The 12238-nt window shown below is 51.5% G+C and overlaps 1 protein-coding gene across 2 annotated transcripts in view; it reads left to right on the top strand.

The window, feature by feature from the left end:
* Positions 1–12238, top strand: part of ANXA6 (annexin A6) — a 56243-nt gene that overhangs the window by 24493 nt on the left and 19512 nt on the right. For both annotated transcript variants that reach the window (XM_066273044.1, XM_066273043.1), the window contains exons 9-17: positions 178–271; positions 585–680; positions 1791–1849; positions 2544–2666; positions 5929–5987; positions 7233–7311; positions 9197–9278; positions 10414–10508; positions 11116–11229. In XM_066273044.1, the coding sequence (XP_066129141.1) occupies positions 178–271; positions 585–680; positions 1791–1849; positions 2544–2666; positions 5929–5987; positions 7233–7311; positions 9197–9278; positions 10414–10508; positions 11116–11229 (801 nt within the window). The remainder of the gene's footprint in view (positions 1–177; positions 272–584; positions 681–1790; positions 1850–2543; positions 2667–5928; positions 5988–7232; positions 7312–9196; positions 9279–10413; positions 10509–11115; positions 11230–12238) is intronic.

Raw genomic sequence — 12238 nt, 5'->3', positions numbered from 1 at the left:
CAAAGTAAGAGTTTTCCCAGAAAAAAGGGGGCAAAAGGTATGTGGTATATGCAAAGGTCCTGAGGCTACCAGTTACTGGTACATTCAGGGATTCACTATCAGTTCTGAGTGGCTTGGCCAGTGCATCCTGTCTGCTGAGGTTTCCTCTTTCATCAAGCCCACCCTCTTCCCCTGCAGGACCTGTACGAGGCAGGGGAACTGAAATGGGGAACAGATGAGGCCCAGTTTATTTACATTTTGGGAAACCGCAGCAAGCAGCACCTTCGGTTGGGTAAGCTCCAGGAAAGATTACAGCTGCCCCCTTGGGGTTGTGCCCAAGAATTCTGTTCTGTTGTCCTTTCCTGCTAATAGAGCATGGTAGCTACTTCATCAGCAACCCAAACACTAGTCCTGGTTTTATTAGACAGTGGTCTGGATGGTCCTTCAGCTGGTGATGGGCACAACCTCTGCTGCCTCCCAAAGTACTAGCCCTGCCTTCGTGTTGGCACTCCCATCCTGGCCACTGTGCCCTCCTCCTGACGCCCCTGTTTAGTCTCAGTGCCATGAGGACATTCTTAACATCCCTGATTCTCTGTCTCACTCAGTGTTTGATGAGTATCTGAAGACCACGGGGAAGCCCATCGAAGCCAGCATCCGAGGAGAGCTCTCCGGAGACTTCGAGAAGCTGATGCTGGCTGTGGGTATGTCCTGAGGTTGCATTCTGGGGCTCTGGGGGAGTGGGGTTCTGGCCCAGGAACGAGGGGCGGCTGAGAATGAAAAGGGGAATTCTGTGGTGTGGAGATGGAAAGGTGAGAAGCAGACAGTCAGTGAGTTCCAAGGGTTTGGCCAGAGCGCATGGCTGAGGCCAGGGAGGCAGGCAGTCGAGCCTCGGGCACTGCCATCCTCCTGCCCATTCCTCAGTGCGTGTGGCAGGATGAGGGAAGAGCACTAGCCAGCACTCGGGAAGTAATGGCCAGGACAGCGGGTTTTGTGGGGCATGCACTGAGCCAGGCGCTGGGCTGAGGCTTTTACCTTTAAAGCAAACCCAGGAGTGGGCACCGTCATTATCTCCATATCACGGATAGGAAAGCCACGTCTCACTGAGGCCGCGTCACTTGCCAAGAGGTCATTTTATGATGACTTGGGGGTACTCTGGGTGCTGACGGATGACAGGCGGTGACTAGTCAATGGTAGAGTCAAGGTTCAAGCCTAGGGCTTCTCCCAAATGTGCTGTCAACTTAGAGCAAGTCTCTTATCCTTGCTGGGCCTCAGTTTCTTCATCTGATAAATGGGGGCAGGAAGGCAGATGCCTGACCCAGAGGCCCTTGCCATGCCGTCCGCACCTGGGTTGTAGGTGGTGTGTTTCTTGGGAGAGGGCTGCGACCGAGGCTGCATCTTCCGACCCGCAGCTGTCGCTTGCCAGCCCTATTTCCAGTTGTCACGTTCTTGCAGCTCCGCCCACAGGCTCTGGTGGTCAGCGTCTTTCTGCCTTTAGCTGAATCTAAAGAAACAGTTTTCCCAGCTCCAGCCAGATGCTGCTACCCACCTGTTCCCTGGGAACCCCAAAGGACTAGAGACTCGAGACAGAAGGGGGTCTTTGTAATGTATGACCCACATCACCACAGGCCCATTTCCTGATTTCTTTATCTGGGGTTTGCCATAAAAGCAGGCAGGCCTGGCACGCTCTGTCAGGAGCCAGGGTTCTTCCTGGGTTTGAATTTGGTGCCCCCCCCCCCAGAATGGAAATGGAGAAGGGTCACCCCCTCGTCCCTCTGAGGCCAGCAGAATAACTCCCTCTTCCTTCTCCTCAGTGAAGTGTGTCCGGAGCACCTCTGAGTATTTTGCTGAAAGGCTCTTCAAGGCCATGAAGGTGCGTGATGTGTTTGATGTGAATGAGGCTGGGGGAGGGGTAGTCTCTGCCCACCCCGCCAGGACTGTTGGGACGCTTGGGCAAGTCCTTACGGTCCACTGGCCCAAGGGAGCCTTCAAGGCCGAGCCACAGGGCCGAGTGCGGGCACTTTCCCAGGTGAGCTTCAGAGCCTGGGGTGCTGCCCGATCACACACCTTTCCACCCGGCCCCTGCCCTGACCTTGTGACTGGTCAGCAGGCACAGTGACGGCCTGCACCCCAGCCAGCCAGACAGATGGGTTGGAAGGCCACACTTTTAAAAAAATTTGAATTAATGAGAATGTTTACATAGAAAGTACTTCAGCGTTGTCTGTTTAGAGCAGCGGTTCTCAACCTGTGGGTCACGACCCTGGCGGGCGTCGAATGACCAAAACGCAGGGGTCGCCTAATGGCGATCCAAAATGTGCAACCTAAACAATAGGTTGCCTAGAGTTACAAAGTTAGGTAAAATTATAAGGAAAGTCAAGGATGGGAATGCTGTCAGGGGGCGGATGGAGGTAAAAGCAGGAGACATGGGGGGAATGGCCATGTTCTGCGTCTTTTGTTCCTGATCGTCATGTTTTATTGGGATAATTGTTATTTTTAACTAAGCTGGGGGCTATCAGTACTCTCGCCTCCCCTCAGTTTCCCGCCGCCTAAACCCACTTGTTTTCCAGGGCCTGGGGACTCGGGACAACACCCTGATCCGCATCATGGTCTCCCGTAGTGAGCTGGACATGCTTGACATTCGGGAGATATTCCGGACCAAGTATGAGAAGTCCCTTTACAGCATGATCAAGGTGAGTGGAGTTGATGGGGTCCGCGGAGGGGCAGAAGGCTTTCTGCTGAACCTGAGGGTTTGGAAATGAATGACTGTCCTAGACCACTGGAGTTCCCAGGGAATTCTGGGAGCCCCTGCCTTGCAGCGCATTCAAGGAATTTAACACATTGTTGACCGGCAATTTAACGCAGAAGTTATCTCATGTCACTGGCTATTTTTTCGTAATTGAGTATGAAAGTGAAATAATCTAAATAAACTTCAATATACTTTATACATAATGAGTTTAAATGAAACTTTGTACATATCTGCTACATACTATATTTTATACATATTGTATATTTTAGTAATTTTTTTTGGTGTGGTATACTGTATAACAATCACCTACGTGTAATGGTATGCAACATGTTTTGCAAAGATACCTGGTTTCGCTGCTCTTTCCTTTTGAAACACACACTACACGTTCTAGTTGGATTGAACACAATGAAGAAAGATTTTACAATATCCTTGATATGTATGTTCAAACTGTGAGCCGTTAGAACAGGCATGGCCAACAGTTTTTGCCCCTGGGCCAGATTAGAAAGAAAACTTATTTCATGGACCAGACGAAATATTAAAATTAAGAAATGTTAAATGCAAGAACGATTCATTTAAGTAAACAATTTTATTATGTAATTTGTTTATGAATAAATGTGAGTGAAAAAAATTTTAATATACAAGATTATTTTCCTAAAACTATATTTTAATAAAAATATAATCAGGCCCTGGCCGGTTGGCTCAGCGGTAGAGCGTCGGCCTGGCGTGCGGGGGACCCGGGTTCGATTCCCGGCCAGGACACATAGGAGAAGCGCCCATCTGCTTCTCCACCCCTCCCCCTTCCTCTCTGTCTCTCTCTTCCCCTCCCGCAGCCAAGGCTCCATTGGAGCAAAGATGGCCCGGGCGCTGGGGATGGCTCCTTGGCCTCTGCCCCAGGCGCTAGAGTGGCTCTGGTCACGGCAGAGTGACGCCCCGGAGGGGCAGAGCATCGCCCCCTGGTGGGCAGAGCGTCGCCCCTGGTGGGCGTGCCGGGTGGATCCCGGTCGGGCGCATGCGGGAGTCTGTCTGACTGTCTCTCCCTGTTTCCAGCTTCAGAAAAATACCAAAAAATATATATATATATATATATATATATATAATCACATACCGTATAAATATCCAAACTGTATCACAATCAATCAAAACAATATTTAATTAATAGAATGAGCTTGAAGGGGTTATGTCGCAAATAAAACAATTATTTCATTTTATAAACAGCCTGAACACGTTTTCAGTTATCAACTGCAGCTGTTGTATATGCTACAATGCCACTTGATTGAGCACACTTTTATTTTTATTTTTATTTTTTTTGTATTTTTCTGAAGTTGGAAACGGGAGGCAGTCAGACAGACTCCCGCATGTGCCCGACTGGGATCCACCCAGCATGCCCACCAGGGGGCGATGCTCTGCCCATCTGGGGCGTCGCTCTGCCACAATCAGAGCCATTCTGGCGCCTGAGGCAGAGGCCACAGAGCCATCCTCAGCACCCGGGCAAACTTTGCTCCAATGGAACCTTGGCTGTGGGAGGGGAAGAGAGAGACAGCAGAAGGAGAGAGGGAGGGATGGAGAAGCAGATGGGCATTTCTCTTGTGTGCTCTGGCCGGGAATCAAACCCGGAACTCCCGCACGCCAGGCTGACGCTCTACCACTGAGCTAACCGGCCAGGGCCTAATTGAGCACACTTGACCACAAAAATAACAAATTGTTTGACCTTGGGTGCGCACTGGCAAAGTCCGCCTAAAAGAATGTGGGTTTCACATCGCCGCTAAACGACAAACAGTTCACATTGAGTACAGACGAGTACAAAAGTTGTAAATTTTTATAATGGAATTTTTTTAAAAAATAAAGAAGTATCTCAAGTCCATTCCACCAATTATTGGAAGTTAACCCTAGATTAGTCACACAATTCTTTTCCACGCATCACTATCTTCTTAGATATCTCACTTTCCAATAATCAAAGACGCTTCCACTTCTGAGTAGCTGAGATTTTAAAGTAGCAGAGAGTATTAAAAATTTAATCGCGGGCCGCATAAACTCATTACGCAGGCCGTATGTTGGCCATGACTGGGTTAGAAGATAGTCCAAGTTTAGACGGCTGGACACTGTGATTGTTTTTGTTTACCGTACCTTTGATTTTGCGGTCTCACGCCTGGAGGAGTGGGAAGAAAAGGAGTCCACATGAGAATATAGAACGGTGTGCTATTTTTCGAACTTCGACTCTCAGGGCGAAGAGTCACAAATACAACAGTTCTATATTACCCCGAGTTTCAAAAACTGAAATAGCTAATGCAAGTGCAAACACGAGTTAACTCGTGAGCGGTCAACATTAAGACTGTTGAACAGAGAAGCAAGCGTCTGTCGGGGCTTGTGAGAGGTGAGGGGCGTGAGGCCCCTGTTTAGAGGAAGGCAGGGCTGGGTCCTGAAGGGCGTGCACACTGAGTCCAGGATGAAGACCCCATCCCCAGGGCATGAGACTTGGTCAAGAGACTAATGTACGTTGGGTTTTTTCTCCTTTTTTGGAGTGTGTTGGATAAAGCTTTCTGAGTTCACATTATGTTCCTCAATGTGTATCTCTGAAGAATTTTATAGTCATTATGTGCAAAAAGTTCCCATGGGAAAATGTTTGGGAAAAAACTAGAATAAGCATGGAGAAGCCAGTTTCTTTATCTCAGAACTTCTCACAGCTTTTTAATATAGTAAATCTGTTATAAAGCTCTAAGAGTGATACAGAATATGCCACATCTATCAACTGTACATTTGTGGCGGGTTTTATTTTTTGCCTTTCCCAATGTTTTTGTTCCTGAAGCCCTATTTACATGGACCATTTTCACTTGGGAGGGTGGGACTGGGATTATCGGTGGCAGTGGTCGGCTCACTGGCTCAGCAGAGCAGTGAGCATCTCCCTAATTTCACATTCTATGAAATCATAATCAGTAGCTTGGAATTGTCCATTGGAAGTATTTACACCACAGTAATTGGCAAAATGCTACAAATCAGGGCTTTCTTTCTTTTTTTTTTTCCTAGAGATCCAGTTGTTAAATACTTATCAGCACACCACTGTTTGGTGGTCTTGGCCACCTCCAGACAGGAGGAAGGTCAGGGCTGCTATGAATAAATGGTTCTTCTATTTGGGGCACTCTAGAACTTTCCCCTTGTCTGAGAGGACCTCAGGGTTGGGTGAGAGGTAACCTTTCTTTCCCTCTCCCCAGAATGACACCTCTGGCGAATACAAGAAGGCTCTGCTGAAACTGTGTGGGGGAGACGATGAGTAAGTCGGCCCCGAGGGAGTGGCCATGGGGGTTGGCAGATCAGGACTGCCCTGGCCCTCATCCTAACGGATGCATTGGATGAGCCTGTGGATTCCTCAGAGTCAGGAGGGCCACGCACGTGAAAGTCTGAGCGCCTATGTGTATGGACATGAATGTGGTCTCTTGCACATGGAGGTGTCTGCTCTTGTGAACTTGGAAAGTCAGTCTGGGGGTGTGGACGAGGAAGCAGAATCTGAGGGGCCAGGCTCTGCTACCTCATAGCTGCTTCTCAGTTTCATCATCCGTTAAATGGCAAAGATACAGCTGCCTGCTCTCCCTGCTCATTTATTCAGCATATTTGTACAGCACCTCGGGGGAAGCCCCTGGGGACGCCTTCCTAGACAGGCGTACAGACCAGGGTGTGTACGGGGCAGTCCTGCGATGGGAAAGGGGCATGAGCCCATGACAGCACGTCCAGGTGCAAACAACGGGAAGGCGCCTGACCATAAGGAAGCTGAGATCAAAGGAGGAAGGAGGGGAGGGGGCGCTGAAGACAGGGTCTGGGGGAGAGTTTGGGATGGAGGAAAGGCCCTGAGACTGGAGGGCACAGCCTGGTTCTTTTTTATAACTGAGGTTGCACTTTTGTAGAGCGCTGGGAGCAAAGATGAGGCCAAGAAGGGAGCAGGGCCTGGGGGTCTCTCCCTGGTAGTGGGAGCCATTGAAGAGATGAAATTGGAGCACAGCTGACCAGACTTGTGTGTGAGGAAGGGAACTGTAGGCCTTCTGGGGCTTCTGAGAATCTGGTTAAATGAGGGCTGTGAGAAACCTGTTACCCATTTGGTAAGTGCCCAGGGGCTGACTCAGTTCAGCAGACACTTACTGAGACCAGATACGCTCAGGTGCTTTGCAGGAGGAGCTGTAGAGATGATGTGGCGGTGGCTGGTCATGGACTTGTTTGAGACAGGAGACTTGAGTAGGAATCACTCAGATTACAAGGAAGAAAGGGAGGTGGAAGGATTGGAGAGATGCTGTCCTGCTTGGGAGCCAGGGCCAGGAAAACTGTAGGGCAGAGCCAGCATTGCAGGGCTCAGAAGTGCAGGGAGGGCTCTGGTGAATGGGTGAGGCTTAGGCTGGAGGGAAAGTAGATGGGGTTGCTTAAAGTGTGTGTGTGTGTGCGTGACAGGTGTGTGCTGTGTGTTGTATGTGTGGAGTGTTGCCTACGATGACATTCCCTCCTGTCCTCCCCCCAACCCCCTCCATTCCAGTGCTGCTGGCCAGTTCTTCCCGGAGGCAGCGCAGGTGGCCTATCAGATGTGGGAGCTTAGTGCAGTGGCCCGAGTAGAGGTTAGACCCTCCCCACCTCCTGCTTGACCTCTTGACCACGAGCTTCCACTCTTCTCCGCGCACCTTTCTGCTGCCCTGGTTAGCACCCAGCTGCCCCCTGGTGGCCAACCTGAGACATTGTTTCTTACATCTGAAGCTTCCTTTTCTCCTTGGACTGATGAATTGGGGGTGGGCACCCTGGTGGAGCATCTGCTTCCTGAATTTACTTCTAACCCACTGGGATGTGTTCTAACCCACTAACTACTAACCTGGCTGGTTCCACAGAGGGGCCTGTCCCATCCTGGGTCCAACAGTTGGGCTTGGAGGCATGAAAGCTAAGAACAGATGGGCACCCAGGGTGCGCTGGTGGATTCAGGGTTGTCCTGATCAGACTCAGACTCAGACTCCACAAAGGCTGAGAATGAAAGGTCTCACAGACGTGCGTGGAGCACAGCGTGTCAGGGATGGCTGGCACTTGGTCCACACAGAAGCATTTGGAACCTTGGCTACTCGCTTGGTGTCCCTCCTTAGGCAGGTCCCCACTTCTCTCTGAGTCCCTGTCTCCATCCTTAAAAGGAGGGTGTTAGACGTGGCGGTCTCAGTGCCCTTGAAGGGCTCTTGAGCTCTGATGTTCTAGGGCAGCATTTCCCAAATTACAAGGCAAGAACAGTCATTACACAGGATCCTACGCTATATGACATGAATTTAGTTTGGGGAAGGAGCACTTCCGTGTCATTAAATAACGCTGAACCTCACATGGTGAGGAGGCTGCTCCTTTTCAATTTCTTCAGTCTTCCTGCTATGTCAGAGAGTGTCTAGGTTTGGTGCCACATCTCTGCCCCACTTGCTGATTGTCCTTTTCCACAGAGAGAGGAGAGTGAGAGAGCCAGGGGCAGTGCAGAGGTTTTGCTCTGGGCAAGAACGGCATCTAGCTTGGATGTCGCTATCGCGTATCTGACCACCTGGTTTTTTGTTTGTATCACTATATTCATTTTCATGGGTTATTCTTTTCTGTTTATGGAACATGATGCCAACTTCCTATTTATGATAGTGATCTAAAATTATTTCATTCATTCATTCCTTAAACGAATATTTTTTTGAGCGCTTACTCTGTCAGGTACTGTTGAAGGATAAGTCAAAGAACAAGATGGATAAAAGCCTTGCCCTTGAAGAATTTTTAAAAGTATTTCAAAATGGATGCATTTAAATAAGGCCAAAAAGAGGGAGGTTGGTTGAATTAAGTAAGAATATTAAGAAATAGCATAAGGTGCATACAAATATGGAAAACATAGTGAAGGTCGTTCCGGAGTGACTAAAATTTGGAGACTCTTGCCTGGCCTATCGTGACGCAGGGGATAAGGCGTCGACCTGGAACACTGAGGTCACTGGTTCGAAACCCTGGGCCTCCCTGGTCAAGGCACATATGGGAGTTGATGCTTCCTGCTCCTCCCCCACTTTTCTCTCTGCTCTCTCTCTAAAATGAATAAATAAAATATTTTTAAAAAATAAAATAAAATTTGGAGACTCTGTTCTGGTATCCCAGAACATTGCTGTTGCCCTTTTAGGGAGAGTGGCTCTTTAAGAGATGGGATGGCCTTGGGGACTGGACACGAATAGGACACGAATCGGAGGGACTGGGGAGGCCCCGCTGGAGCTAGGACAGGGCGGACTCTGGGGCAGGAGCCTAGCCACTTTCCCCTCGCCCAGCAGTTGCCCTGGGTCTCTCTCTCCCTCTCTCAGCTCGAGGGCAAGGGCCTGTCTGCTATGCCTTCACCCCGCCTCTCCCCCCCAGGCTGCTTGGTTTGGGCTCATGGGGACAGACTCCCCTCCCTCGCATGCTCCTCTCCTGGCCCGGCCCCCCGGGGGGCCTGCACACACCCGCTGAGTCTGCCTCTGCTTCTTGCAGCTGAACGGAACTGTGCGGCCAGCCAACGACTTCAACCCTGACGCAGATGCCAAAGCGTTGAGGAAAGCAATGAAGGGACTTGGTAAGGGGACCGAGGGGCAGGGGCGGCCTCTGGGGTTTGGCAGCGGGTTGGACAGGGGCAAGAGCAGGGGACTCCAATCAAACTAGGTTCCCTGAGTCTCTACCCCCCCCCCCCAGTAGGCTCCTGGCTCCCTGAATGTAGGGAGGGGGGGAGGGAGAGGGTTTGTGAGGGACGTGGCACAGTCCCTTCCCAGAGACCAAGGTGTCCCCAGCCCCTCAGGAGTAATATGCTAGTGCAGAAGAGAGGATTGAGTCAGGAGGCTGGGGGTCTTGCCCTGCCGCCGACTCACTGTGTGCCTTTGGGCAAACATTTCACCTGTCTGAGTCTCAGTTCCCCATGTATAAAATAAGAGAGGTGGGCCATGTAATCCAAGAGTGCCAGTTTTCAGATGGGAACACCCCGTGGTGGCCACCCCATTCTAGGTCTCCGTTTGTCCAGGGGGGGAGAACTGCCTTGTGGGTGGATGGAGGGCCTGTCCTCAGAAAGGCGACAGGTGACAGAGCATCTAGGGTTGGGCTCCCACTGCCCTCTCTCCACCCCTCTGACGCAGAGCACCGCCCTGTGCCTCGTTTCATGTGTCCCTTGGGAATGATAGTATCTGCTGAGCATATCTAGGACCCTAAGGTGACAGACGTGAAGATGCTTTTGAGAGGTAGAGTCCCGTGCCAGGTCTGAGGGTCACAGCGTTACTCTGAGAGGCAGGAAGTGGAACCCTGATGTCTTTCGGAGTCAACCTGCTGTGGTTAGAGGGACTTGGGGTCCATCTTTCAGGGAACTGAAGAGAAAGGACATAGGGTCCCCAATGGGACTCTGATCATATTAAAGGTATGGAAATTGAGTCCCAGAAAGGGGATGGGATGCTCTCAGCCATTGCCAGAGCGAGGACTAGGACTCAGCACCCCTGACTCTCACCCCAGAGCCCGCTGCCCCGGTGACACACGGAAGGCAATGCGGGGACACATCCAGGGGAAGTTAGTGGCTTGGGCCAGAGGCCGGGCTCCTGCCAGAGCTCTGGAGCACATGGCTGCCTAGCCAGCCTTCCACCCTGTTGAGGACTGACGGGGCCCGTCAGTGGAGTCTTGAGGGAAACTGGGCCACAGGCCTGCCTCTGAGCCATGTGGCTCTGGTGACTCAGGAACTGACGAGGACACCATCATCGACATCATCACGAACCGCAGCAACGACCAGCGGCAGCAGATCCGGCAGACCTTCAAGTCTCACTTTGGCCGGGTAAGGGACGCAGCCTGCACCCTGGACCCTGCATCCCCGCTCCCCTAAAGGAGCGTGGCCTGCCACAGCCAGTAGGACCCCATGCGGCCACGCGTTCTGGGAGCATCTCCATCATTGGATCATTGGGCATGGGCTGCCTGCGGACACTTTCTCTGCATTGCCCCAGTTCCTTGTGATGAGCAGCACGTGTGAACGGCTCCGAGTGGCTGGAGGCCCGGCCTGGGGCGGGATCAGGGATGCGGGTTGTTTTCATGCAGTGCTTTGGGCATCCCAGCTCCCTCTGCATGGAGAGGCTTCAAGGCCCCGAGAGGCTGAGTGGCACCTGTTTGGCTGGCGAGGCTCCCCCAGCACTGAAATAGCCCTGCCCCCTTTCCTTCCCTGTCCGCAGCCTACAAGGAGGGCAGGTTTTCCTCCTGCTTGTTTCTTTCCTGCCCTCTTTGGCTTCCTCTCAACAGTAAACCCAGTGTCAGCAAAGACAGGCACTGGCTCCCATGGTCCCTTGCATCCACCCGGAGCTTCTAGTTGCTCACTCCATTTATCCTCCCTGACCTGGGTCATGTGTGGGCAAGTGATGGTGTTGGCGTGACCTTGGCTCTGCCCTTTGCAGGACTTGATGGCTGACCTCAAGTCTGAGCTCTCTGGAGATCTGGCAAGGCTGATTCTGGGGCTGATGATGACACCGGACCATTACGATGCCAAGCAGTTAAAGAAGGCCATGGAGGTATGGTGTGGGCACCAGGAATGGGGTTCAGTCCATGCAGATGCTGGGGGGCCCCAAGTGCTCCTCAAAGCCGAGGGAAGATGAGGTCTCACGATTTATTAGCAGGCTGCTAATTGCTCAGCCTTGTTTAAATACTTTGTCTCAGTTTCCCTCCTGTCACTTGCCAAGGAATTTTCCTAACTTCTGCCTCAGAGTCACTAGGGCTTTGACCTCTGAACAACTTAGAGGAGAACAGATATTCCCTGGGCAAAGCAAGTTGAGATTATTGCCCTTTTACAATTAGTAGACAAGGAAGTGAGTGACTTACCAACACAGTATTAGGAGGAGGGACAGTGCTGGACCCTGGGTCTCAGAACACCCTGAGGATCGAGCTGTCCTCCCCACATGCCGACTTAGACCTCAGTCAGCCCCAGCCTCTGCAGGGCGGAGAACCCAGGGACCGGCTGACCACTGCGGGGTGACCTTCCAGGACAGAGAATAGGACTTCCCTGGTCCTGTAGTCAGAGCCCCAGTGGCCTACACAGTGACTGGCTCATGACAGGTGGTTAACAGATTCTTGATTCCACCAATCAATTTGCGAATCAGTCTCATCTGCCGCCCTCAAAGTAGGGGCCTTTGAGTGTCAGGTTCCCCGAGCTGCCTCAGTCCAGAAGACCTGATGGGTCAGTCCTTGCGTCACACTCGCCACATCCAAGTATAAACACACAGAGCGTATCTTTTTCCTTCAAACACCAAACCTTTTTCTTCTGATGTAATCATGTGTGTTCACCATGAAAACATAAGAAAATATACACAGGCAAGGCCCTGGCCGGTTTGCTCAGTGGTAGAGGATCGGCCTGGCGTGCAGGAGTCCCGGGTTCGATTCCCGGCCAGTGCACACAGGAGAGGCGCCGATCTGCTTCTCCACCCCTCCCCCTCTCCTTCCTCTCTGTCTCTCTCTTCCCCTCCCGCAGCCAAGGCTCCATTGGAGCAAAGTTTGCCCGAGTGCTGAGGATGCTCTGTGGCCTCT

Source organism: Saccopteryx bilineata, chromosome 4 (assembly GCF_036850765.1).
Source record: "Saccopteryx bilineata isolate mSacBil1 chromosome 4, mSacBil1_pri_phased_curated, whole genome shotgun sequence".
Taxonomy (NCBI): Eukaryota; Metazoa; Chordata; class Mammalia; order Chiroptera; family Emballonuridae; genus Saccopteryx; species Saccopteryx bilineata.
The sequence above is the reverse complement of the archived record's forward strand: the minus strand, read 5'-3'. Positions and strand labels throughout refer to the sequence as shown.